This window comes from Alexandromys fortis, unplaced genomic scaffold (assembly GCF_014885135.2).
Source record: "Alexandromys fortis isolate MF-2015 unplaced genomic scaffold, M_Fortis_MF-2015_v1.1 scaffold_14, whole genome shotgun sequence".
NCBI lineage: Eukaryota > Metazoa > Chordata > Mammalia > Rodentia > Cricetidae > Alexandromys > Alexandromys fortis.
The window spans coordinates 18,094,393-18,109,738 of NW_026067910.1; the positions used below are offsets into that span (position 1 = coordinate 18,094,393).

The following is a 15,346-nucleotide window of genomic DNA, read 5'->3' on the forward strand; positions in this document are numbered from 1 at the left end:
AAAAAAAAAAAAAAAAAACCAAACAAACAAAAGTAATAAAATAAGTAAATGGATAGATGGATGGATGGATGGGGAGATAAAGAGAGAGATAGATAGGGATAGATGAATGGATGGATAGATGATAGATAGATAGATAGATAGATAGATAGATAGATAGATAGATAGAAAGAAAGAAAGAAAGAAAGAAAGAAAGAAAGAAAGAAAGAAAGAAACCAAGGAAGGAAATGCATCCAAACACTAACTTTCTACACAGAGATTCAAGTGATTTTCATTTTCTTCTGTTTGGCTCTATTTTCTATGCTAAATTTAATACACTATTTTACAATAAAAATATTTTAAATAAAGCCACCAAAGATAAAAGGGTCATTTGCAAGTACTAAGTATAATACAAGATCAAGAACTACTAATCTGAGGCCTAGAAAGGGAAGGCATTTCTGGGTGGGAGCTTCCTGGAGGCACCTATAATTACTTCTAACACTTACGTGTGTTACTGCCGGACAGGGAGCATCTCTTGGATGCCAACTCTGGACAAACCAAACCTGTCTATCACTTTCCCCCTCATCCTCCTCAAGTCTCACCACTCCATGTAGGATGGTGAAGCAGGAATGCTTGCCAGTGGCATCTGCCCAATCAACCCACCCTTTCTATCACACTTCTGTCTCCACTGTTCCATTTATGCACTACTTCTCCAATTAGTCCGTGGAACTTCATGACCTGAAGCCAGTGCATGCCTGTGTTGCTTTTGGCCCTCTCCGTGCTTCAAGATCTGCTCCCTCAACCAAAAACAAACAAACAAAAGAGGTGAGGACGAGACAAGTAGCCAAGACAAGGGCACTTGGCCTAGCACAGTGGTTGTCAATCTTCCTAATATGTGCAATCCTTTAAAACAATTTTTCAAGTTGTCCTGACCCCATCATGAAATTATTTTTTCATCACTACTTCATAACTGTAATGTTGCTACCATCATGAATGTCTGTGTTTTCTGATGATCTTAGGCGACCCCTCTAAAAAGGTCCTTCAACCCCCAAAGCAGTCACAACCGGCAGGTTAAGAACCACTGGTCTAGCAGAAGCTGGGGCACAGCATGAACCAGAACCGCTGTAAGGAGTAAAGGCAAGAACTCTCAAAGGGGGCTTCATTAAAACACTGACAAGAGAAGAACAAAGGAGGGAGAGGACAAGCGATTCCCACACCCAGGAATTCTGTTAAGTAGTCACCAGGAAATAGTAAAGACCTCAAGTGGAGACAAACAGCCTTTTCCAAAATGAACCAGGCTTTGTGAAACTGGAGATTTCCTAGAACTTCAGTCACTAAAGTGGAATAACGTTATTCCCACTGAATTTACAATACCTTGGCATGATGCAGGTCAACACCATACATGGAAAGCCTCTTTGCATTTTCTAAGAACTGAGTATCGGCTTGTGCTGGAGATAAGCCCCTGAGAATCAAAAGAAACTGTGTTACCAAGAGATGCAAACATGCCCAAAGCAGACTAAAAAGTGTGTGGGATTGGAGAGCTGGGAGTGTACAGTGACTCGGCCGAGCCTGTAGAAGAGTGGAGTAAGCAGCAAGCTACAGCTCTACCTCCACCTTTTCCATTACGGGCATTCACTCTTAACCTGCACATGTCAAGGAGGCAGACTTCTACACTTACCAACTTTATCCTTAAAATGATGCTTTCCATTTTTCTCACTGGGGAAAGGCCTGGGCAATAATGGGTACAACATAAGCTAACAGGTCTCTGACCCAACGGTCTTCATTTCCAACATAGCATTTTATACCATTTCAATTCAAATTCAAATCTGAGTGACAGAATAAATGTCTATTGAGTAGAATTTAAATACAGAAATAAAAGTCAAATACTGATCTTTTTCATTTTTTTAAATAAAGTCAAAATGTATAAGGCCCCTTAAGCATTTTAAATCTCTGAAAGTTATTCAAATGATTTTAGTCAATATTTCATAAAATTGTGGCCTTGAAAATTTGGAGCTTAGAGAGATTTTTAAAAACCCATGTAAAACTCCATATTGACAGAAATATCAAAGTATTCAAGGTATACGTAACATTCAAGCAATTTAAATAATCACCACTTAAACCAAAGGAACACTGTCTGTGACTTGTGGGGACAGCTGCACACTTCGGCTATCCCATACCCATCACCATCTATACTTCTAATTCAAAACCAGATGCTTCAATTCCTCATTAGCTTTTTAAAAATATTTTCATTCTTTGAAAATCTCAAATACATATACACTGTGTTTTGATATTATCTATCCCCACTACCACCCTGGCCTTCTTATAAAATACAGTAATAAAGACACTAATAAGCAGAAGAAATGTCAAGTAAGTGCGAAACCAGTATACACAAGTCTGCTTCCTGTGTATCTCTTAAGGATAGGCCAGGATAGAGAAGGAAGTGTCATATGGGAATGCACATTAGTTTAGTTTCAAGAACATAATCTCCGTGTTACAGTAAGAAGAACAATAAAAGGGCATCTCAAGAGCTGCAGGTTATCTCTATCAGTGCTGGGCAAGTTCCAGAAAGATAAAGTAAATAAACTAAAAACTTGTCCTTGAACATCAAGGAGTATTACAAACTATGTCTACCTGTCACGGCATTGATCTCTCCAGCTAGCACATCAACAGACCTGTGAGTTTTATGCAGTTCTGCCACCTTTTCTTCCATCTCCTTGGTCTGGTCTGGGGCAAACTTGAAGTCACTAAGATCGATACTGTCATACTCTTCTGGGTCATAGTCCCCATGTTCAGCCTGCAGTGTATATGATCCCAAAAGAGCATGAGTCACAAAGGAACAGGGCAGGCGGCCAGATGCGATGTCCTGCCTCAGCTGAAGGCACAAGAAATATCTGTGAAGAGGAGGAAGAGAAAAGGATGGAGAAGAAACATTAGTTAACATTAAAACACCCTCAATTCCTAAATTTTAATATTCCATTGCAAACATATGTTGATACTGGAACTATTTTTATTCACAGCAAAAATAGCTTTTCCATAATATGAAGTTCTGTTCTGCTCCCTGAGCTCCTACACAGGTGGCTTACCTACCAAACTAAGTCTAAAACTTAAGAGACTAGACATTGTTTGTTGTTGCTGCTTTTCAGGACACTGCTTCTCTGTGTAGCACTGGCTGCCCTGAAACTCACTCTGTAGACCAGGCTGGTCTCTACCTCAGAGATTCACCTGCCTTGCCTCCAGAGTGCCAAGATTAAAGGAGAATAGATATCCTGACAGCAATCATTTATAAGACAAAATGGTAGTCGCTCACTCTTGCTCATCTCTACCATTTTCCTACTAATGTCTTCCTTTCCTGAAATGCCTTTAACAACAATCATACTAACTCTGCATTCAAGCCCTTGCTAGCACTTGGACATCGCAAGAGCTGATCTGCAGTCCTAAGAAAGTTCCTATACTTGCCTGAGGCTGGTGTGAGGCCTCAGCATGGCCAAGTCTTTGAAGGTGAGAGTAAAAGTTGGTCTATTAATAAGCAGCTGGCGTGCAGCCTGGGAATCCTAGCTAGTAAGTGTAATCGCAACAGCTACCTGCAGTCAATGACTGAGTCGTTTCACTACACCATTATATGACCTTGAAATAAACAGCAACGATCTCATTTAAAACATCTTTCCAGGGCTGGCCTTCCTAGTAAAAGCTGACTTCTTTCTCTGTGTGTTGACTGTGTCTAAGTGGCTGTAGGACCCACTTTTCTCCCTTTCCTTGCTCTCTATCCCACAGTTAAGTAAAGCACAGGCTCCAGGCCAGACCTCAGGCTGGTGAGGCAGAGAGCACTCTGGCTCCCCACACCAGGTTCAATTTAGTTAGACCTGACTTTCTAGGCGGTCTAATCCCACAAGGGACAGAATCATCACAGTCCCACACTTAGCAAAGAATTCACACAACCACTGGCAATTGCTCCACAACTTTCTAGATAAATGAGTCTTCTTGTTGATACTACAGCCTGAGCATTTTCCTCTTTTTGAGGAAGTTTATGTTCCCTTGACCTCTAGAACCACACAACATAACTGACCTTCTCTAGAAAACTGAATTTGAAGCTGGATCCCAGGTTGTCCCTTAACTCCTGGGTAGTTGTGCTAGGTCTCCACTTTACAGCACTGACACCCAGGGTACTTCCTGCTCTGTTACACATCCTTCAACCTCACATGCGAGTACTCCCTCCTTCAGAGTCACGACCTAAAACTTTCAAACAAAAACTGACAAGAACTTTCTGAATTTCCCAGCTCTATTTTCTTTACATGGTATGAGACTTCATTCTGAATAGTGTAAACAGCTGGACCATCAAAAAGTCAACTCACAGTGAAGATTCAATTGGGACATCAGCAGGTCTCAAGTAGATAGCTAGTCATGCGACACACTGCAGTTTCAGCAGCATAGCAGACCCTACTGTTCTTCCCACCACAGAATGGGAAACTTCTCAAGCACTATTTTACTTAAACGGAAAAATCAACATATGCCCGTGCAATAAAGTTGCAGTTACCGTAGATTATCATCCCCAGATTACTGCAAGGAGGAGCATGTATGACAGAGGGCATTGCATCATAAGTCCATTAAATTCATGACTAAAAGGCACTCCAACCGAGACCCTCTATCCCCGACATGCCAACACACTAGAGATTATGCCCTAAAAGCAACTCACTAAGCAGCCAGAAAAACTATTCATTATTTACTAGCTGGAGCTAACTGAATCAAGTCAAGGTTAAAAGATGAACAGTAATTAATCAGCACTGTAGTGGACTGGTATTTAGCAACAGGTGGCAAGGTAAAAATAAACAAAACATTTTCCATTTTTCCAGCCTCAGCAATAAATATCTGTATGATGCCTGTACAATGAAACTAACACAGGCAAACATACTATTTAAAAATAAACACTGTCACATTAAAATCTGAAATACTAAAGGTATGCCTTTAATCATACATATAACATAGAAAACAAAGCTGACAGCAATATTTTCTTTAAGTATTTTATGACTTGAATATAAAGGGAAACAAATATATACATATATATATACACACATACATAAGGTTTTGAAACTGGCAATACTTCAGTTATTTGGAACAAGATCTATTTTGAAGTTTACTTCAAGTTACTACTAAGTTTGTTTTGTTTTGTTTTCAAAGCTGCTCTGAGGCTAGTGTGATGGCTCAGTAGCTATAGGAACTCGCAGCCGAATGACCTGAGTTCAATCCCTGGATCCCATATATCAAGGTGGGAGCAGAGAACAGACTCCAAAAGTTGTCTTCTTACTTCCACATGTGTACCCTGGCATGATCGCCCATGTACACAATAATAGGCAAACAAGGAAACAAACAAATTATAATTATATTAGTATGTTGTCGGGATTTCGTCCTGCCCAGTTCCTACAGTCTTTACGTTCCAAAGAAATCACACAGAGGTCTACATTAACTATAAACTGATTGGCCCATTAGCTCAGGCTTTGTATTAACTCTTATAACGTAAATTACCCTATTATGTGACTGGGCAGGAAGTATCGGTGGGACAACCAGAAAGGAAGTAGAGGCAGGTCAATGAGAACAGGAAGAGGGAAGCTCCCTCTGAAGTCCTGCACAGACACAGAAGAAGATATGATTGCCTTGATGAAAAAGGTACCAAGCCATGTGGCTAGCACAGACAAGAATAAAATGTAAGCTAAAAGACTTAATAAGAAGCCTGAGCTAATGGGCCAAGCAGTTTATGATAAATGTAGGCCTATGTGTGATTTCTTTGGGACTTAACGATTGCAGAAACCAGGCAGGACAGAAAACTCAGACAAGATTAATATATATTAATAACTGCTTTGCGGGAATGCATTCAGCTTAGCTGTTAAGAGCATTTGGGCTCTTATAGGGAACCCAAGTTGCTTCTCAACACCCACACACTAGCTCAGAACTGCCTGTAACTCATCCCTCATCTGACCTGTAGGCACTAGGCATGCATATGGCACACAAAAAATTTATACCATACATTTTTAATTTCCTTGATTTTCAGTCCTAAAGTTACAAATATACTAACAGAGCACAGAAATAAATAATAGTCATTAGCAAAGATGCATTTTAAAACGTGAATACAAGGTACCTGGTGATATCTTCAGTCAACTGAGAAGGATCCGGAGGATAAAACTTCACATTAAAAGAGAACAGCCAGGGAAGGTCTGCAATTATAAAACGTCAATTATTTACCAAAACACAGCTTGTTTGCTTTTTATCTAGAATAATTTAGTATCACCTAGACATTAGCAATAACATTTCAAAAACTAGAAATTAATATAAGTAAGCCACTAGAGAATAAGAAGTTTACTATTATTAGAGTTAACCTAATTCTATAATAGAGTAAACCTATTAGGAGATAATAGGTTTACTTTTTATAAATACATATTTTATATGATAATTTATCATATAATAAATTGAATAATCTCCATGTAATAGTTCTGAGATAAACTTGTTTCACCCATGGGATTTCTAGGGGCTAAATATTCCTCATTCCTTTAAAAAACAAAACAAACACCCTTTGGGATTTTCACATTGTTGGCAAACCATGAAAATGATCAAGTGGTCACAGTAGATATTCAGGAAATGTCTGTCTGTAAGAGATCCTGATGATGGGAAAGTAGGGGAGGAAAATACCGTGACATACTTTAAGAGAAAACAGTTTCTCATGTTTTAGAGAGTGTGTGCACATCCATAATCAAGTAAAGTCACAACAAGACTGTCATTCCCCAACAGCACCTTGTTTATCTGTTTTCCAGGTGTTAATACTAGCACAGAGCTGCACAAGTTTTTACTAGAACCTCTATATTTAAGGAGGTATTTGCAAAATCCAAGAACACTAAACAAACATTTTCAGCTGACAAAAATTGTATATATTTATGGTATCAAGGATATATGAAATATGTGTACATCATGGAATGGCTAAAATTAACAAAGAAATTACCTCATATACCTATTTTTACGGTAAGTATACTTAAAGTGTTTTTAAATTAAACATTAGTGGTTTTTAATTTAATTATTATCCCTAATTTTACCTGGCTACATAAAAAACAGTTCAACTAATTATGGGTTATTTATATATTATCCACAGGCAGGTTTCAAACATACAGCTATTAGGTATATTACTAAGAAATAACCAAAATTTAAGAAAAATTGTAAGTGGGAACCATTAAGCTTGCCAGCTTCTAAGTAATTCCAATTATCTATTTTCTAAGTGCCTATTAACTATAAAAATCTAATATGATAAATCAAAGGAAAAGTTCTTTCTCACTTGCAACAGGGGAACTACTTTCTAAGCTGCAATCGTGGAGGAGACTATGCCATTTAAAGAACTCCGGTGGTTTGGAAAAGTCACGCTGAATTGTTACTGCTTTGCCAAACCACCAGGGCAAACGTCCCAAAATAACTCTAAAGAACACTTCAAAAATAACCAAGACATAAGAGCGTGATTCATAATCAACAGGAGTCTTGCTTTCCAAGTTTTTCAAGCACTTTTACTTGCAAAGATTCCTGTCAAGTTTTCAAACTTTCTTTTTAAGCTTTCTTCTCAAGGGTGATTTCCAACAGGAAATACCTGCGACTCTGAATGAGTGCCATAGAGTAAACCCAGGAAAGAACCCTATGGGCCAACCAACACATTTTGGACATCGCCCTGTTCTTTCTTTTGGGGTTGCCTGGCAGATCAAAGTTCAGAGAAAGTAAAAGCGCTCTATCTTTCTGAGGCGTACCCTTCACAAAGCACTTATCAGTTACAGAAGGGACAAAGGAAGGACGTCTGTGACAGTTTCTTCAATAATTCCAACATAATGTAGCTCTATCTACTCAAAATGGTGAATAAGGAAACACAAAGGAGAAAGAGAAGGGAATGAACACTGGATGTCAGAGTAGTTCAAAGAGAGGACAGGCAATCACTCCAGAATGCATGGAACTCGTCTAGCTTTATGCTCAAAGTTCCAAATTCTAGACTGTGCCTCAGTCCTAGACAAGGCAAAAAGACTGGCCAATAAAAAGTTATTCTTAAAAGGTAAAACAGATGAATCTACAAAAGTGGATATGAAAAGAACAACAGATAAGGTCAAATAAAGAGCAGAAAACCAGGTGTAGCTGTGCATTTCTATAATCCCAGCACTCAGGAGTCTATAAAGTATTGCGAATTCACAGTCAGCAAGGGCAAGAGTTAAGTCCTGCCCACAAATAAATAAAATTAAACAAATAAATGTAGAGAAGGGGAAAATGATAGTACGGCTAAGTTTTGTTACTGAGGAGAGGGAAAGAGAATATAAGACAGAAGATTGGACACTAGCATGGGAGACAGAAGGTAGATTAGAAAGCATAAACAGAATTGTTTCAGTGTTTTGACATTAGAATAATACAGGAGAAATGTTATCATTAATACTTCGCATGTTACTTCTCGGAAATGGCTGATCTCAGGTCCAGTCTTAGAAGGGCTGTGAGGGACTTAACTATTCTTCAGAAACCCCACCCCCCCCACCCCAGTCTAAGCGTTCCAGGCTGCTCTTTGGCTCCCTACCTGTTTCAGGTGTTCACAAACTCTGAAGTAAGTACTGGATTTGCTATCAGAGACTCCTCAGCAATTCTAAGTGTTTAGGCACTCCTATCCCAGGCAGGGCAGTGTGCAGAGGCACATCTACGCAGGGAGCTGAAGCTGGCTAAGTGGGAAGCATGGGGTCATTTGGGAACCACGACAATGAAGATGAGTGGTAAAAACGGAGAGGAACACCCAACACTAACTGCAAATCCAGAGTCAAAGGTAGGTAAAGCGACCTGGAACTTTGGAATGGACCACAGAGAAGACACACAGCTCTGGAAGAAAGACCTCTGCTCAGCTTTCATTTCTGGAGTATTCACTCTAGTAGACATGAGCGAGGTGCTTGTGTGCCTCTCAGATATAGGATATGCCTAACAACTAAAATCTACACTTCCAAGCTACAATGGAAGTACATTAGGATGAGCAAACTGTCTCAAACAAAAAGTGAAATCTGAAGGTGAGGAGACGGCTCAGTCAGTAAAAGCCTGCTGTGCAAGCATGAAGACTGAACTCAATCTCCAGCACCCATGTGAGAAGAGGGCACAGTAGTGGCATGCATTTGAACCCCAGCTTGGGGAGGGAAACACTGGAGTGTCAGGCAGATTGGTAAATTCAATGGCCTGGCAAATCTGGTCAAATTGATGGGCTCCAGGTTGAGTGAGAAATGTCATCTCAAAAAATAAGGTGGAAAGTAAGCAAGAAAGAAACCAAGAGTGGACCTCTGTCATTTGCATGTACACGTGCACACAAGCACCCACAAGCACATTCAGAAACACAACATTTCACCCCCAAAACTCCGCTGTGCTTTTTAAAAGTCAGCCTGTTACTTCTCATCAGCAGATTTCACAAACATGTAAAAGTAAGTCTATAGCCTTCTGAAAGGGAAGAGTCTCTAAGCTAGCTACAGTCACAATCCTTTTGGTTTTGTTGTTGTTTTGAGGTAGGATTGCACTGTGCAGCCTACAGTGGCCTGGAGCTCATCATCCCCTACCTCAACCTCTTGAGTGTTAGGACTGCAAGCAACTGGCACCATATCCAGCTAAACAGTTACATTTCCACAAGTGTCTTACAGAAACATTGATTTCAGCATGCAAAACGGAACCATCACCGTATTATTCTGTTATTACTATAGCATTTATCCCTATAGGTTTTTATATAGACAGAAATACTAAAAATTAATTTGAGTATGGTTCTTTAAATACTCACTTCTCAGCTGTCTCTTTATTTCTTTTGCGGGATCTAGCCAGCTCTGCAGGAGGGAAGAAAACAATATTATCCATAAGAACTCTCCCCAAAATCAAATGGAATAGTTTACAGTTCATAACTTGTATCTCATGAAGCTCATTTTAAGTAGCTTTCACCTATTAGCATACTGGGATTGTGTGTGTGTGTGTGTGTGTGTGTGTGTGTGTGTGTGTGTGTGTGTGAAAGGGGGGGAGAGGAGAGAGATAGAGATAGAGAGAGAGGGACGGAGGGAGGGAGGGAGGGAGGGAGGGAGGGAGGACAAAATTTCTTTAAGGTGAATATCATGCATTTCATTTTCCCGGAATTTAATCTAAATATTTATCCAATGATAAGGTGTAATTTATCTAAATATAATCTTTACTACACAGAACTGCTCACAAATCACCCCTCAGACACTGAAATAATAAGCTGTCCACAGTTACGTAAGAAGGTTAAAATGTGAATTGGAAACTGCTGGCTCAGAGTATACACGCCCTGATCCAAAGCAATCATTTCAACCTCTAAAAGCCAACGTCTTCACATCCTTCAGCCCAGCTCTTCTATGCTATGGAAAGATAATGCCGGATCAGAAACAATACTTTTCTTTCTGGTCTTAACATCCTTTCTTTCTTTCCTCCTCTCTTCTCTTTCTCATTTGAAGTTAGAAAACACAATTCTAAGTAAGGAATATCCTTCCGTTTGCCTCTCATTTCTATGTTTTGAAATAACTAACACACTAAAAAAATAGTATATTTTTTTAACAAAACAAAACATCAATTCTAAACCATATAAGAATAGCAAAGCTTTCAAACTGTAATGCAAAGAGTTCCCACAATTTTTCAAAAATGTGTACTTGTATTTTTCCCATACTACTGTTAACAGTAAGAAATTCATTCAACTTCCTTATGCAGAACACATACATTTTTTGAGATACAATACACTGAATCAAACAACTGACGTTACAGCAAATAAGTCTAGTTTTAACAAGTAACCCAAATGATGTGTTGTAACACTTGTATTTAAATATAATTTTATTCTCATACAGCAAGAAGTATCTTTTGATACATAGTAAGTAATTATCTGTCAATCTATTGAAATGATGCAACAGAACATGGCACACTATTAAAAAGTATTAACAACAGCATCCTTTGAAAGTAGCCCTCAGATTTTACTACACAATTCACAGTCTAAACTCTCGCAGCAAGGATCCAAGGTATATGTGTCTCTGTTTTAACACTGGTCATATTCAAAGCTGTCATTAAAGAGTCACCAGAGCATGGCCCAGTTTCATTATTACTGGTGTCCCAGCTGCATGGTGCATTAATGTGAGGGCCCAGTGGGACCCTGTAATGGTACCTCTGGTGCCATGTTAGGAAGCAGCTCTATTTTCCACTTAGAAAAAAGTATAGCATTCAGCTTTCTTGCCCTGCAGCTGCTGTCCTACACAGTTGACTCACAAATGGCAACTATACTAAGTGCACAAGACCAAGAAAAGCACATCATTCAGCTTCTAGCCCAGCCTGGACTAAGGCTGGGGAAAGGTGAAGGAAGGTTAAATGTGTGGCATTGAAAACAAGGAAGTAACAATCACATGAAGAAAATGGAATCAGAGAACACTAGTGCAAACTCAAATAACAAGATCCCTTGTATCACCAACACATAAAGACAGTAAGGGAGCATTGCTGGCCTCAGAGACAGACCTCCCAAACCTTCAGGGTCCTTAAGGATAAGCTCACATAGATGCCTGCTAAAAAGAAGCAAACGGTACCTGTGTTCCAGGAAAGAACGATGGAAAGCAACATCATCTTCTGCAATCCCACAGACTGACCCTAGGTCCTAGCTATCATACCTTCCCCTTCCATCCTTACCCGAAGCACTAATCTCTCCCAATTACTTGATCATAGTGAGCAGAGGGAGGAGTTTACAGATCTAGACAAACATGAGTAACAAGATGGCAAGCCAAATTGAGGCAGTCACCCTTAGGCTACTTCCAACAACACTGCCAGTCAAGACATAGGGAAGACTGCTGTGGCTTCTTATGTCAGCTCTGTTCTGGTTTGCTTTTCTGTTGCTATGCTAAACACTGACAAAAGCAACTGGAGGAAAGTGTTTATAAGGCTAACACTTAAAAGTTATAATCCATCATTGAGGGAAGACAAAGCAGGAACTCAATCAAGACCCAGAGCAGAGACCATGGAGCAATACTGCTTACGGCTTGCTCTCTGGCTCTCACTGGTTCATTCTGAGATAGCTTTCTTAAATAGCTCACACCCTCCTGCCTACAGATGGTGCTGCCCACAGTGGGCTGGCCTTCCCACATCAACCATCAATCAAGACTAATTAATGGCAATGGGCCATTCTGATCATGGCAGTTCAACTGAGGTTCCATTTTCCCAATAAAAACCACGCAGCACAAGATCCTTACCCAGAGACCACAGGGCTGCTTCCACAATAGGACTAAGCAGCAGAAGTCACTCTTTCCATGGGCCTACCTGGTTTCCTTTCCTAACCACATTGACTTGCACTCTGCGAACTCTAGTCCTCCCAAGGAAGCAGGCGGTCCTGCATACTCTCTGAGACTAGCTGTGAAAAGCTGGCCTGGCAATATAATTCATATTCTCTAGGTTACTTAGCACTTTTAGAAATTTAACATTAAGTATTAAAAATCAATACCTGTTTACTGGCAATTCTCCATTTCCGCTTCCTTCCTCTCCATGATGTAGTCATCTTAAATGATTACACATTATTTTATTAAATTTATCTTTATTTGAATTACTTTTATTTGAATTAGATTATGACTGGTATATAATTTGTCTGAGCATAAATTCTCAAGCAAAAAAATAAAATATTCTTGTATATACTAACGTAATATGAAATTACATATTTACTATGAAATCTAAGTGTTTCTCTGGATTATACATAACCAAGTATAAACTATTTTTTTCTATTGTGTTTTGATTCTTAAGATAGGGCCTCACTGTACAGTTTCAAGTTGGTCTTGGAACTCCCAACCCTCTAGTCTCACTTTCCCAAGTGCTGGGAAAGTACATGTGTGCACCACCATACTTAGCAAACAAAAAAATAAAATAATAAAAATCAACTTCTCTGGGTTGACACTTAAGGAAAGGAAGAATGATGCCTAAGACACATTAAAAAATGGAAAATGGCATCAGTTAACAAAGGAGATAATAAGATAATAAATTAATGATGGCGGCAAGTGGACATATTCAAGTACACAAGTGTAAATATGTACACCTTCCCCTCAGGAAACATTAGGGTGTAGCCTTCTTACAAGAAAGTATTGGTTAACAGAACCATGAACACAGACTTTGGGTTTAGAAATAAGTGGAATCAAACTCTCATTTACCATCAATTCTATGTCTTAAAAACATTTCTGGTCTCCATTAAGCCTCAATTTCCTCAACAGCAAAATAGAAATCACAATATTTACCTGACTAAAACAAAATTCTACTACTTGACAATTTCACATTACTCTTCAGGCTAGATCTTAAGATTTCAGAGTTTGTTTCCCTCACTCCCAACCAAAGTTTGCTGATGTCTTCATTTATGTTCAGGAAGCCTCAGATTGGCCAGGTATGATTATTTAACAATTTCAAACTAATTCACCTTATAGTAGCAAATGTTGAAAGGATGAGAGTAGTTCTGTCTTAAATCTCCATTCATCTACAGAAATAGATAGTGCTGTAGATAGTGCTGTACGAGATCCCTTTACTATGCACATTTAAGCACACAGGTCTAACAGGAGTCTAATGATGGCATCAAGAGGAAAGGTACCGGCTTCCCACGTCACAGCGAAACTTACTATATACATCTGGAGAATGGAGGATTATAAAGTTTAAATAAAATAAATATAGACTCTTGCTTAAAGTTAGTTTATATGTGCAAAGAGTTTACTATGAGCTTTTAATTCTGCTTCTGGGAAGATATACTCTGGCTATTAGACAACTGTTTTAATCTACATCAAGTAAGCTTAGATATCAATTATACTTCTAACAAGTACTTCTTGCAATATGACTTATAGCAAAATGACATATAATGCCTGGGCCAAATGCCAAACACTATTAACAAAAAAAATTTAAGACTATTTTTCTCTTTAAAAGAGAGTTAGGTATCTTTTTTAAAAATTTATTTATTTTTGTTTTTTTTTATTATTAAATTTAGATTAAAAAAACAATCTTTTCTCATTTTACATATCTATCCCAATTACCACTCCCCGCTTCTCCCCCCACCTTCTCCAATCCTAGACCCCATTCACCCCTTAGAGAGTCTTGACTTCCCAATGGGAGTCAAGGAAGCCTGACACATCACTTTGAGGCAGGACCAAAGCCCTCCCCCTATATCTAGGCTAAGCAAGGCATCCCTCCAAAATGAATGGGCTCCAAAACGCCAGCTCAAGCACTTGGGATAAATCCTGGTCCCAATGCCAGTGGCTCCACAAACTACCCCAGTCACACAACTGTAACCCACATTGAGTGAGTCAAGTTTGGTCTTATGAAGGCTCCCCCACGATCAGTCCAGAGTCAGTGAGCTCTCACTAGCTCAGGTCATCTGTTTCTCTGGGTATCTCCATCATGGCCTTGACCCCTTTGCTCCTATTATCAATCTTCCCTCTCTTGGCCTAGACTCCAGAACTCAGCCCAGTGCTTAGCTGTGGGTCTCTCTATCTGCTTCTATCAGTTGCTAGATGAAGGTTCTATGATGACAATTAAGGTAGTAGTTAATCTGATTAGAGGGGAAAGTCAGTTCAGACACCCTCCCCACTATGGCTTAGGGTCTTAGCTGGGGTCATTCTTATGGATTCCTGAGAATTCCCCTAGTGCCAGCTTTTTTGCTAGCCTCATAATGGCTCCCTAAATCAAGATATCTCTTTCCTTGCTCTTCCTCTGAGAATTCAGAATATTTAATGATGAATTCACTTAAACATGAATTAAAAAAAACTACTTATACTTGTAATTCTCTATAAAAGAATAACATGTTGTTTGATTCTATATACTTTTAACATTTTCTACAGAGAAGTTTACAAGACTTTTCAACAGACAATTAAAATTTTAGACACTAACAATGTTACATTTTCATAATCAAAATGAACTGAAAGGCTTCCAACTCAGTGTCACAACTGATACAATATTACACCTACACTAAAGACAGTTTAGATCGTCCCTCATGACAATTTGTTATATAAAATACTTACAGCTCTGCCTGACTTCCACATCACAAAAGGCTGAAGTAAGTACCTGAAACCTCTTTAAAAACACATGGTATCTATCAAGAAAAGGAACCAGAAAGCTGGAGCTGGGAATCTAGGAAAGGTGGCCGAGCATGTCCTTGGCATACACACAACAAAGGAAAACACACCCCTATTCTCCTACAATGGAAACTTCAAGAACTTCCAAGTTGGACTGATGAAGCTAAATTGGTACGACAATAATCTTCTGCAGAAAAATAAAAGAAACTATATAGTTATACTGTGAAGAAGGAAAGTTTTTTCATCTAAATGAATTTGAGGATTGGATTTTACCTATATGTATTTGTTAAATA

The 15,346-nt window shown here is 39.0% G+C and overlaps 1 protein-coding gene across 25 annotated transcripts in view; it reads right to left on the reverse strand.

Moving 5' to 3' along the window:
- The window catches only part of Epb41l2 (erythrocyte membrane protein band 4.1 like 2), a 167,898-nt gene that overhangs the window by 47,026 nt on the left and 105,526 nt on the right, over positions 1-15,346 (reverse strand). For 13 of the 25 annotated variants that reach the window (XM_050138222.1, XM_050138220.1, XM_050138211.1 and 10 more), the window contains 5 exons: positions 12,461-12,514; positions 9,770-9,812; positions 6,104-6,179; positions 2,649-2,867; positions 1,351-1,438 (listed from right to left, as the gene is read on the reverse strand). In XM_050138222.1, coding sequence (XP_049994179.1) covers positions 1,351-1,438; positions 2,649-2,867; positions 6,104-6,179; positions 9,770-9,812; positions 12,461-12,514 — 480 coding nt within the window. The remainder of the gene's footprint in view (positions 1-1,350; positions 1,439-2,648; positions 2,868-6,103; positions 6,180-9,769; positions 9,813-12,460; positions 12,515-15,346) is intronic. The other 12 variants (XM_050138229.1, XM_050138226.1, XM_050138225.1 and 9 more) reach the window with 1 other exon arrangement.